Source organism: Borostomias antarcticus (genome assembly GCF_949987555.1).
Source record: "Borostomias antarcticus genome assembly, chromosome: 12".
Classification (NCBI taxonomy): domain Eukaryota; kingdom Metazoa; phylum Chordata; class Actinopteri; order Stomiiformes; family Stomiidae; genus Borostomias; species Borostomias antarcticus.
Window position 1 is genome coordinate 3,383,158 of NC_140245.1, and position 12,904 is coordinate 3,396,061.

Here is a 12,904-nt window from a genome sequence, read left to right on the forward strand (position 1 = left end):
AAAGATCTGAATCTGAATCGATCTCTTTCTATCTAGGCCTGAGCAATGGGGCTTTAAAATTTACAAAACTCATCTTTGTTGATATATTTTAACTTTTTCAAGTATGTGTATTTTAACAAAACATACTATATTCTCTGAGCCTCTGTTAAACTAAGACTATTTTCGGCATTTTTTGCAAATCCCATTCATTTTTTCCAAAAGGATTTTGGACTACACCCCAAATGTCGGAAATGCTAACTTCAAGCCTACAAAATGACGACATCACCTCGCCTCTCTATATAGCTGGGTAGCAGGTATCGAGAGAAGGCGAAGTCTGTTAGCTTCTTATCTTTTTTGAGGCTTAATCTGAAAGTTACCCCTCTAACACCAAGAATGGACATAAGTTAACAATGACGGGGGAGAAGAAGAAGAAGAAGCGGCTGAACCGCAGCATTCTTCTGGCCAAGAAAATTATTATAAAAGATGGAGGCAGTGTGAGTTAAATATTTATTTTTCTTTCGTTAGCTGGCCAGCTAAATAGCTGGTTGACTGGCTGGCTGACTGGCTACATTGTTGTGTTTTCTGTGTATTTGTGCCAACGTGTTTGAGTGTGCACACTTCGCTAATTACATCCCCAGTGCTAACGTTACCTAGAATAACTGTTTATTATTGCTAGCTAGGCTAGCTAGCACAAGCTAGCGGCCTGGAAGCGTTTACACGTCATCTCAGCTCATTGTATGGTGTTGTTGTTTAGGGTGTCCGGGCGGCCCCGCGGTGATCGGTTGCCGCCGGTTGCCTTTTAGAATCCCAAACCTATTCGAGATTTGCCTGTTTCCTCTTCCAAGAAAGAACAAGTTCACCTAGCTAGCTAGAGTAGTGAAAAACAAAAGGACTGCAGCCAGGCAGGTTGATAAATACGACGTCCAAGGTTTTTGTATTTAAGATGTGTCAAATGACGACCGTATTACAGTATGTAGGAATCTACATGATATAGAATAACATGCGAGAGCTTCGACATGTGCAGCTGAAATATGAACGTACGAGTTGTACAGCCATAGTGAAAGATGGTTCTTTTGCTTTGTTGACATGTAGCCGGGCTGCCCATCCTAGGCGAGCAGAGCCCCGTTTGTTCTCTGGCTTGGACATGGTCAGCCTTCGCTCATTATTGCCACAACGAACAGACCCAATGTAATATCGAAATGCTAGCTAAATGTTTGTTCATTAGCGAGTTAGCCTGTATGGGTCTGACTAATCTCTAGTGCGAATGCTTAGAAATACAGTTGACATCGCCCTAGGTGGATAAAGATTGGCGTCTTTCACAAAAGTACATATAAGATCATTTGCATGGATTATGAATGGCAAACTTTGTTGATAGCTGGCTAGTTAGCTAACAACATTCATGAAACCGAACGAAAAGCCAATTCAATTCCAGCAAGTAGACTGAGCCCTTCATAGTACATGTTGTACAGATTGTAGGAGTTTATCGACCTACTTCTACATGTATATCCTAATGATAGTTGAAGCACTCTAGCTAATAACATTAGCCACAGAAGTGCTTTCCTAGCTCTTTTCTCACAGTTACCGTTTCTGTTTTCTGTGAGGTGATCAAATGAAAAACAACCAGAAGTAGGCAAGGCCACATGTGCCATATGGCTATCCAATTGATTTTTGGAATTCAAGTGATGATAACTAATTAAATGGAATTCATTGTGATGCTTAATACTTCCAGTGTCTACAATATGTTAAACACTTCAGTGACATGTGATGGCCAATCTCACTCATCCTACATGGTGAATTCAGTCATTATCTCATTAGGTCCGTCAGCCATAGTTCTGTGATACTTCTAGTAAAAATAGTTTTGAAATACACACTTTTCACGTCAGACCGGATATTACACAACATAGAACTGGCTAACGACCAGCAACCACTTCTTGATTTTCCCAGTAGTTCCCCTGAAACAACAACACCTTTTCATCATTTCTGCAGCAGACGTGGTGTTCTAGGTTGTAATGGAAAAAAATCACAATCTAGTCTCTTGTCAAAGCCTAGTTGATGATACCCAACGCCAGTGTTAACCTGCAGCACCTGCACCACTGGGTTTTCCCATGATGCACTGAGCCACACTGCGTGGGGAAATGACAAATCATATGAGCACCATCTTCATAATCTGGTTCTGCCATAGCCAGATATCTATCTCGATTCTAGCTGTAGTTTCACACCCCTCAACATCCACACTCTTCCTTTCACGCCTCTTGAATCTCAACCGTAGAAGCGAGATGACGCTACTTAAAAATGTGTAAAAGAAAAACTAGAGTGAGACAGCTGACAGAGAGAGAACTGAATTCTTTTTATTGGTCCGATCTTTAATTCTGTCTTGTGATCTACAGCATGGTTTGGAAGAGAATCGGCCTCTATTTTAATCAGTAACCCGAGGGTTGCATTGGCTTCTTAAAGTAAATATGAGTTTGCCATTCAGCAAAACGGATCATGTCTGAATCTGTGTGCCCATGACAAATGGCCTACCTTACCTAGGTAGTCAGGTGACAGATTTAAGGGTGTAAAAGTCTGAAATAGATATGATCAGTTTACCTCCTCACCCCCTTCCTCACTGCTCTCTGCCAGAGCTGGTATTTGTGTGACATCATTAGCAGGCACTTAACTGTGTGTGGAGTCAAGCGTGTGCACTTGTCTGTGCCGACGATGGGTGTTTGTTTGTATCGGTGGGGGTCTGTTTGTGTGTATTGGTGGGTGGGGGTCTGTTTGTGTGTATTGGTGGGTGGGTGTCTGTTTGTGTGTCTGTTTTTGTGTGTCAGTGGGTGTCTTTCTATATCAGTGGGTAGGTGTCTGTATCGGTGTGTGGGTGTTTGTTTGTGTCGGTGTGTGGGTGGGTGTCCGTTGGTTGGTGGGTGGGTGCCTGGTGGTGTCTGTGTGTGTCAGTTGGCGGGTGTCTGTGTCAGTTAGTGGGTCTCTGGTGTCTGTGTGTGTGTGTCAGTTAGTGGGTCTCTGGTGTCTGTGTGTATTGGTTGGTTGGTGTCTGTGTGTATTGCTTGGTGAGTCTCTAGTGTCTGTGTCCTGCTGACCGTTCTGTCCCTCTTCCCTGTCTCCCACCAGCCACAGGGGATCGGGGAGCCCAGCGTCTACCACGCCGTGGTGGTCATCTTCCTGGAGTTCTTCGCCTGGGGTCTACTCACCACCCCCATGCTCACGGTAAACTACACTACCCACAACCCACCACTTCACCCCACACTCGTTTCTTTTTTCCATCCCTCCCATGTGTTGCCTTTTTCTGTGGGGCGTTGGCAGAGCCACAACCAGAGCCACAAGAGGTAGAGCTGGTCATCCAATGACCGCAGGGTCCTCGGGCAAGACACTGAGCCCCAAATTGCTCCCAGTCAGCAGGCTAGCACCTTGCCATGGCAGCTTCCGCCATTGGTGTGTGAATGTGTGGGTGAATGAGAGGCCATTGTAAAGTGCTTCAGGATAAAAGCGCCATAAGTGCAGTCCATTTTAACATTCTAACTCTCGTAAGGGCAAGAACGTTTCCCATTGGCTGACAGTAGCCAGGTTCAACAATCAGCTATGAATAATTGAATCCTAATCAATTGACGAGGGCAGGATGACTCACCCGAGTGCACCGTGGATGAGAGAGCGTGTGGATGAGTGTGGATGACAGGGAGTGGATGAGAGGGCGTGGATGAGTGTGTGGCCTCGTGGATGAGAGAGTGGATGATTGTGTGTGGCCTCGTGGATGAGAGTGTGGATGAGAGAGTGTGGATGACGGCGTGGATGAGAGTGTGTGGTTTCGTGGATGAGAGAGTGGATGATTGTGTGTGGCCTCGTGGATGAGAGGGCGTGGATGAGAGGGCATGGATGAGAGGGCGTGGATGAGAGGGCGTGGAGGAGGGAGTGTGTGGCCCTGGCCGCCCAATGCAACTGTCGACAGGCTCTTGGTACTGTAGGTGCTAAAAGGTGCTAAGGTGATAAAAGACGGAAATATGATAAGGAGGATGTCAAACAGTGTATTGTCCTCTCTCTTTGGGAGAGAGAGAGAGGTGTGTGTGAGTGTGTGTGTGTGTGTGTGTGTGTGTGGGGGGGGGAGGGGGTTGGTTGCCAGGCCATTGAATTGGCGTCATTTCCATGAGATTGCTTTCAATAATCTTTCAGCTACACCACAGTGTTCCTAAACCTAGGCCTCTCTACACCTAGGCCTCTAGACCTAGGCCTCTCTACACCTAGGCCTCTCTACACCTAGGCCTCTAGCCCTAGGCCTCTCTACACCTAGGCCTCTAGACCTAGGACTCTCTACACCTATAAGACTCTAGACCTAGGCCTCTCTACACCTATAAGACTCTAGACCTAGGCCTCTCTACACCTAAGCCTCTAGACCTAGGCCTCTCTACACCTATAAGACTCTAGACCTAGGCCTCTCTACACCTAAGCCTCTAGACCTAGGCCTCTCTACACCTAGGCCTCTCTACACCTAGGCCTCTAGCCCTAGGCCTCTCTACACCTAGGCCTCTAGACCTAGGACTCTCTACACCTATAAGACTCTAGACCTAGGCCTCTCTACACCTATAAGACTCTAGACCTAGGCCTCTCTACACCTAAGCCTCTAGACCTAGGCCTCTCTACACCTAAGCCTCTAGACCTAGGCCTCTCTAAACCTAAGCCTCTAGAGCTAGGCCTCTCCACACCTAAGCCTCTAGACCTACGCCTCTCCACACCTAAGCCTCTAGACCTAGGCCTCTCTACACCTAGGCCTCTAAACCTAGGCCTCTCTACACCTAGGCCTCTAGACCTAGGCCTCTCTACACCTAGGCCTCTAAACCTAGGCCTCTCTACACCTAGGCCTCTAGACCTAGTCCTCTCTACACCTAGGCCTCTACACCAAGGCCTCTACACCAAGGCCTCTCTACACCTAGGCCTCTACACCAAGGCCTCTCTACACCTAGGCCTCTCTACATCTAGAATCACTGCAGTTGCTAGTAGCCGTTCCCTCCTTCACCTGCATTATTATATGTGGATTACTTGTATACGTGGCAGATTTTTTGTTTTATGCTACATTGTATTACATTTTCTATCCTTTTATCTCCAAACCCACCCTAATCACAAATCTGTGGCCCATATTGCACAAAGCAATAACAGTGGACTCTTGTCAAACGGTAACTGAGGATGTCTGGCGGTTCTCATCTAAGGGATTCACAACCTTTGGTTCCCTTGAGTGCCCCCCCCCCAAGGGCATTTGCAATTTTTTGGCCAATCAGGGAAGGGCTAGAGCCGGAGCGGCCGTCCTCTGCTCCCACGGAGCTCCCGTCGTCGTTAGTAACGAGCGCGGCGGTGCTAACAACGCTGCCCTCCTCGTCTGCCGCCGGGGATTCTGGGAAAGGGGTGGAGCAGAGCGATGCAGGCCCCGGAGGATTCTAACTCACTGTGTCACCTGTGTCTGAAGACCTAAGGGTCGAAACGTTGCTTTTTTCCAATTAAGTGAACCGGGAGATCAGTGTACGGATCTCTCCTCACTCCAAACCTGTGTCTGCGAAACCAGCCCACGGTGGCTACGACAAGATAACGTCTACTTTCTCTTTACATTACATTTCAGTCATTTAGCTGACGCTTTTATCCAAAGCGACTTAGAGTAATTGCATTTAACGTAGGAAGTCAGTGTACTACTACTCGTCAGAACTCATAAGTGCATCTCCTTTCTAAAACAAGTGACGAGCATAATCTAGTGCCGAAGTCAAAGTGCATGAGTAGCAAACTAAAAATACAATAGGTGCTTAAGAGGGAGGATCCTGGTAATACTTCTTGAAGAGGTGAGGTTTACATGTTTTACATTACACACCTTAAACTTAGATCTGGACTTGAAATGATTTTTCAGGAGGATATCGCCTGCAGATTCTTCAAGGATTTGCTTCTAGGAAGCTTCCCAGTTTAGGATTTGGTCTAATCACTGTGTGGTTAATATAAAAAACCAAGTCTTGGCCCACACCAATAACCAGCAGGTCCTCGTGTCTCTCCGGTCATGCTGGGCTTTGTGTGTCTCACTGGTAGGGATGGTAGGTATACCGTAAAACCGTGAATCGCGGTATAAAATGTCCATGGTATTAGAACCGTGACATTCCCTGTGTTTACGGTATTACGTTTACGGTATTACACAATAATGCGCTGCTGAAACTTGCAACAGTTTTGTAATTTAATATAAGCTTGCTATTAATAAACTGAGCTTAATTACAATAGTGTGTATTTTCCATCATGTGTTGCACTGTAGTTCCTAGTGTCTCCCCGGTCGTGCTGGGTGCTGGTGTCTCCCCGGTCATGCTGGGCGCTGGTGTCTCCCCGGTCATGCTGGGCGCTGGTGTCTCTCCGGTCGTGCTGGGCGCTGGTGTCTCCCCGGTCATCCTGGGTGCTGGTGTCTCCCCGGTCATGCTGAGCGCTGGTGTCTCCCCGGTCATGCTGAGCGCTGGTGTCTCTCCGGTCATGCTGAGCGCTGGTGTCTCCCCGGTCGTGCTGGGCGCTGGTGTCTCTCTGGTCATGCTGGGCGCTGGTGTCTCCCCGGTCATCCTGGGCGCTGGTGTCTCCCCGGTCATGCTGAGCGCTGGTGTCTCTCCGGTCATGCTGGGCGCTGGTGTCTCCCTGGTCATGCTGAACGCTGGTGTCTCTCCGGTCATGCTGGGCGCTGGTGTCTCCCCGGTCATGCTGAGCGCTGGTGTCTCCCCGGTCATGCTGAGCGCTGGTGTCTCCCCGGTCATGCTGAGCGCTGGTGTCTCTCCGGTCATGCTGGGCGCTGGTGTCTCTCCGGTCATGCTGGGCGCTGGTGTCTCTCCGGTCGTGCTGAGCGCTGGTGTCTCTCCGGTCATGCTGGGCGCTGGTGTCTCTCCGGTCATGCTGAGCGCTGGTGTCTCCCCGGTCATGCTGAGCGCTGGTGTCTCCCCGGTCATGCTGAGCGCTGGTGTCTCCCCGGTCATGCTGAGCGCTGGTGTCTCCCCGGTCATGCTGAGCGCTGGTGTCTCCCCGGTCATGCTGGGCGCTGGTGTCTCCCCGGTCATGCTGAGCGCTGGTGTCTCTCTGGTCATGCTGGGCGCTGGTGTCTCTCCGGTCATCCTGGGCGCTGGTGTCTCTCTGGTCATGCTGAGCGCTGGTGTCTCTCCGGTCATGCTGAGCGCTGGTGTCTCCCTGGTCATGCTCGGCGCTGGTGTCTCCCCGGTCATGCTGGGCGCTGGTGTCTCCCCGGTCATGCTGAGCGCTGGTGTCTCCCCGGTCGTGCTGGGCGCTGGTGTCTCTCCGGTCATGCTGGGCGCTGGTGTCTCCCCGGTCGTGCTGGGCGCTGGTGTCTCCCCGGTCATGCTGGGCGCTGGTGTCTCCCCGGTGGTGCTCGGCGCTGGTGTCTCCCCGGTCTTGCTGGGCGCTGGTGTCTCCCCGGTCATGCTGGGCGCTGGTGTCTCTCCGGTCGTGCTGGTGTCTCTCCGGTCATGCTGGGCGCTGGTGTCTCCCCGGTCATGCTGAGCGCTGGTGTCTCTCCGGTCATGCTGGGCGCTGGTGTCTCCCCGGTCATGCTGAGCGCTGGTGTCTCTCCGGTCATGCTGGGCGCTGGTGTCTCCCCGGTCATGCTGAGCGCTGGTGTCTCCCCGGTCATGCTGAGCGCTGGTGTCTCCCCGGTCATGCTGGGCGCTGGTGTCTCCCCGGTCATGCTGGGCGCTGGTGTCCCTCTGGTCATGCTGGGCGCTGGTGTCTCTCCGGTCATGCTGGGCGCTGGTGTCTCCCCGGTCATGCTGGGCGCTGGTGTCTCTCCGGTCATGCTGGGCGCTGGTGTCTCTCTGGTCATGCTGGGCGCTGGTGTCTCCCCGGTCGTGCTCGGCGCGTGTCCTAATTTAAGACGAGCACTTCGGGTTCCCGGCGGTGTCGGTGACACCCTAACTCTGCTGAAGTGTCGACACGGCTCACCGGCCCCGCTAGACTTTGACCCGAGCGAGGGCCATCGATTCCTACTTGCCCCGCGTCTGAGGACGCGCCCGAACCCGGCAGAACGGGATGTCTTCCCCTGAGCGCTGTCTTGTCTCTTATCAAACTTGTGAGTTGTTGTTTTTTTTACTGGATGAGGTTATATCAGTTCATTCCATAGCCTCAATCCACGATTCCCTGATGAGACCCCCTGATAAATCTCTCCAAGCGACAGGATATTATTTGTGTGGAGAGTTGAGACTTTAATGGAAATTTCATGTTTTTATGCCTCATGCACTTTCAGTACATCACGCTGTCGAGAGACCGAGCCCTAACGCCCTCAGCACTCTCCGACTGGAGATGTTTAAGTACCAGATTTATTTTCACTTACAGCTTTTATAGCATTTTCATGCCCATTATTCATCACCCGGGGGGCACAGTCAATGTGCTCCCCCCATCCCTCCTGGAAGGAGAGAGTGAAGAGGGCTAATTCTAACTGGAGAGTCATGGCCGATGCAATGACGGCGTAATTGTTGCGGAACACCGTAGAAGAGGCTTGGAGCAGGAAGAGAGGAGGGGGCGGGGTTAGACGGACGGATGGGGGGGGGGGGTGGAGGGCGCGGAAGTGCAAGGGTGGAGTTATTGCTCTCAGGGGTGCCCAGTCTTTAACGTTATGATCTGGCCGGTTCGATTTTATCGATGGTGTTGCTTCTCCCAGATGCTAGTGAGGATGCAAAACAGCCCAGAGCCCGAAGTGTGGGTTAGAGAGAGAGAGAGAGAGAGAGAGACACAGAGAGAGAGAGAGACAGAAATGGAGAGAGAGATGCAGAGAGGGAGAGACAGAAAGGGAGGGAGAGAGAGAGACACGGAGAGAGAAAGAGAGAGACAGAAATGGAGAGAGAGAGAAAGGGAGAGAGAGAGAGAGACACACAGAAGAGAGAGGGAGAGAGACCGATGACTGGTGAATAGATACTGTATGGCTCAATCCCAAAACCAATCTTTGATAACCTTGAGTTCAGTCCCGGAGGGAATAATGCGAAGTCCATCACTGTAATGTCTCTATGGCTGTTTTCTCAATGCTTTCTATCTATCCTAAAGAACCTGTTAATAGCCATGGTCTTTATTGAACTTCCCATTGACCTTGTCTAAATGTTTGTTTTCCTCATATCTCATACAATGCTGATTTGTGCGCTCTGCATGAATGTGTACTCTGTTCTAGAGTTCTGGTTTGATTAACGCTCAAATGTCAACCAGGTGCTGTAGGTCATGGTTCCACTCTGGTACATAAATTAGACGTGTGTGTGTGTGTGTGTGTGTGTGTGTGTGTGTGTGTGTGTGTGTGTGTGTGTGTGTGGTAGCAGCTACTGTACACAAGTGTGTTTGTACGGTAGCTACTGTACACTGGACAGTGTGTGTGTATGGTAACTAGTGTACACAAGTGTGTGTGTCTATGGTAGCTACTGTACACAAGTGTGTGTGTATATGTTAACTACTATACACTGGAGTGTGTGTATGGTGTGGTTTACACGTGTGTGTGTGTGTGTGTGTGTGTGTGTGTGTGTGTGTGTGTGTGTGTGTGTGTGTGTGTGTGTGTGTGTGTGTGGTAGTTGGCTATACTGGACTGTGTGTGTGTATGGCAGTGTTCTGGATGGTGTGTGTGTGTGTATATACTGTATGGGTGTAACAGTTTGATGATGCGTTATCTGTGTTGATTCCACAGGTTTTACATCAAACATTCCCCCAGCACACATTCCTCATGAACGGGCTTATTCACGGCGTCAAGGTGAGATAACACCCACATACACACACACACCCGTCTCCTCTGTCTTACACAAGCACATACACACACACACACACACACACACACACACACACCCGTCTCCTCTGTCTTACACACACACACACACACGCGCCATACATTTTATGTAATGTCTGCCATGGATGATGCAGGTACCCACAGTGGCGTGACACCTCCTTACTTTCCTATAACACATTTCAGTTGGATGTGGACTGTGTTGATGAGGTACCCTGGTGGTACTGCTGGGCGCTGTGGCCCGGCTGTGTCTCAGGCCCGTGTGTGTGCGTCAGAGATGAGACCGCGCCTGCGCCGGTCCTCCTCATGTTGATCTGAGAGCGGAGGCACAATCGCATGAACAGACTGGACTCTGGAGAGGCTGTTTCACAACCCTAGTTATCCATTAACACAGTTACCATAAGCTCAGTAAACTGTCTCTTCTTCCTTCCTTCCTGACTCTCTCTCCCTCTCTTTCTCTCTATCTCTCTCCCCCTCTCTCTCTCTCCCCCTCCCCCCCTCTTTCTCTCCCCCCGCTCTCTTTCTCTCCCTCTTTCTCTCTCTCTCTCTCTCTCTCTCTCTCAGGGCCTGCTGTCGTTCCTCAGCGCTCCTCTGATTGGAGCTCTGTCGGACGTCTGGGGACGCAAGTCCTTCCTGCTGCTCACCGTCTTCTTCACCTGCGCCCCCATCCCCCTGATGAAGATCAGCCCCTGGTGAGCAGGCGCACGCACACACACACACACACACACACACACACACACACCTACCTGAGCCAGAGAGGGCCACACACACACACACACCCACACACACACATACACACACACACACGCACGCACACACCTTCCCAGGCCAGAGAGGGCCACACACACACACACACACGCACACACCTTCCCAGGCCCGAGAGGGCCTCACACACACACACGTACCACATCTGAATCTGAGACCATACGCCTCACACACGGACCCAGAGCCCAGCAGCACACTGAGGCGTTCACATATAAGACTGACTGACTGACGCAGCATCATATAGAGACCAATCCTGGACTATACCCTGGCCGATCGAACAGTAGACCTTCCTGCTCGGAATCCCGTTCTTATCTGCTTGATCTAATGTGCTCTCCCTGCCCTCAGGTGGTACTTCGCGGTCATCTCCATGTCCGGCGTCTTCGCCGTCACGTTCTCCGTGATCTTCGCGTATGTGGCGGACATCACGCAGGAGCACGAGAGGAGCACCGCCTACGGCCTGGTACGCCTCCCCGGCGCCTCCGCCGCGCTGACGCCTAGCCTTAGCATGTCCCACATTTCAATTAAACGATCGCAGCTTTTCATGTGTTTTATTATATATCCCGTGCGATCAAAAAGTTGGAGCAAGCCCAGTTCCCAGTTCTCTAGATTCATATCGGCTGTGCATGTACAGTAACGTCCCATGATTACAGATACAGTATAGGGCCATATGGCGTACCATGCTATTATGACTACAGTGTCTTTACTGCGACGACTGTAATTATCCGTGTTGACCGTATGGGAGTTTCTGGAGGTTGCGATGTTGTTGCAGTGTTCTTGGGCGTCGTCCAGCCACAAAGCCGAGCTCAGCCACGGTGTTGTTTTTGACTACATAATCCCCCTCCTCCGCCCTCAAGGTGTCATGTGTTTGACCCGTGTTGTTGGCTACAACGCTAACGGCCAAGTGTTGCTGTTAGCTACAATGTTATTGTCTGACCCCCCGTCCCCTACCCACCCCACCCCCCGTCAAGGTGTCGGCCACGTTTGCGGCCAGCCTGGTGACCAGCCCGGCCATCGGCGCCTACCTGTCGGTTACCTACGGCGACACCCTGGTGGTGATCCTGGCCACGGCCATCGCGCTGCTGGACATCTGCTTCATCCTGGTGGCCGTGCCGGAGTCGCTGCCCGAGAAGATGAGGCCGGCGTCCTGGGGAGCGCCCATCTCCTGGGAGCAGGCCGACCCCTTCGCCGTGAGTACAGCTGGGTTACGACTAGAGCTAGGTCAGCTAGAGTAGAACCAGGTGTAGGACTAGAGCTAGGTCAGCTACAGTAGATAGAAAGAGAGGTAGATCGATCGATGGAGAGAGAGAGAGAGAGAGAGAGAGAGAGGGAGAGAGAGAACAGACTTCAGAGAGAAACTCACTGTTACAAAATGGTGGGAATTACAACACTCAATAGAGAGAGAGAGATAGATGTAGATAATAGAGAGAGAGAGAGAGATAGATGTAGATAATAGAGAGAGAGAGGCCGACCCCTTCGCCGTGAGTACAGCTGGGTTAGGACTAGAGCTAGGTCAACTAGAGTAGAGCCAGGTGTAGGACTAGAGCTAGGTCAGCTAGAGCTAGGTCAGCTAGAGTAGAGCTAGGTCAGCTAGAGTAGAACCAGGTGTAGGACTAGAGCTAGGTCAGCTAGAGCTAGGTCAGCTAGAGTAGAACCAGGTGTAGAGTAGAGCCAGGTGTAGAGTAGAGTTAGGCCAACTAGATTAGAGCCGGGTGTAGAGTAGAGCTAGGTCAGCTAGAGTAGAGCCAGGTGTAGGACTAGAGCTAGGTCAGCTAGAGTAGAGTTAGGTCAGCTAGAGTAAAGCCAGGTGTAGAGTAGAGCTAGGTCAGCTAGAGTAGAGGCAGGTGTAGACTAGAGCTAGGTCAACTAGAGTAGAGCCGAGTGTAGAGTAGAGTTAGGCTAGAGTAGAGGCAGGTGTAGAGTAGAGCTAGGTCAACTAGAGTAGAGCCGAGTGTAGAATAGAGTTAGGCTAGAGTAGAGGCAGGTGTAGAGTAGAGCTAGGTCAACTAGAGTAGAGCCGAGTGTAGAGTAGAGTTAGGCTAGAGTAGAGGCAGGTGTAATAGTAGAATACAGTTAGAGCCTGAAATAGAGGTACAGTAGAGTACAGGTACAGTAGAGACGGAGCCTACCTAGATTCTTTCTACTGTATGTTGTATTATTCTCATCTCTCTCTCTCTCTCTCTCTCTCCATCCCTCCAGTCCCTGCGGAAGGTGGGCCAGGACTCCACGGTGCTGCTGATCTGTATCACTGTGTTCCTGTCCTACCTCCCTGAGGCAGGGCAGTACTCCAGCTTCTTCCTCTATCTCAGACAGGTAACCACAGCGTCTCTCTCTCTCTCTCTCTCTCTCTCTCTCTCTCTCTCTCTTTCTCTCTCTCTCTCTCTCTTTCTCTCTCTCTCTCTCTCTCTCTCT

General features: G+C 50.9%; 1 protein-coding gene across 2 annotated transcripts in view; it reads left to right on the plus strand.

Moving 5' to 3' along the window:
- Nucleotides 1-296: 296 nt before the first annotated feature.
- Nucleotides 297-12,904, plus strand: part of mfsd14a2 (major facilitator superfamily domain containing 14A2) — a 28,880-nt gene continuing 16,272 nt past the window's right edge. The window contains exons 1-7 of one of the 2 annotated variants that reach the window (XM_084446979.1): nt 297-473; nt 3,091-3,186; nt 9,638-9,700; nt 10,295-10,422; nt 10,841-10,955; nt 11,464-11,682; nt 12,692-12,805. In XM_084446979.1, the coding sequence (XP_084303105.1) occupies nt 390-473; nt 3,091-3,186; nt 9,638-9,700; nt 10,295-10,422; nt 10,841-10,955; nt 11,464-11,682; nt 12,692-12,805 (819 nt within the window). In that variant the 5' untranslated portion in view covers nt 297-389. The remainder of the gene's footprint in view (nt 474-3,090; nt 3,187-9,637; nt 9,701-10,294; nt 10,423-10,840; nt 10,956-11,463; nt 11,683-12,691; nt 12,806-12,904) is intronic. The other variant, XM_084446980.1, reaches the window with a different exon arrangement.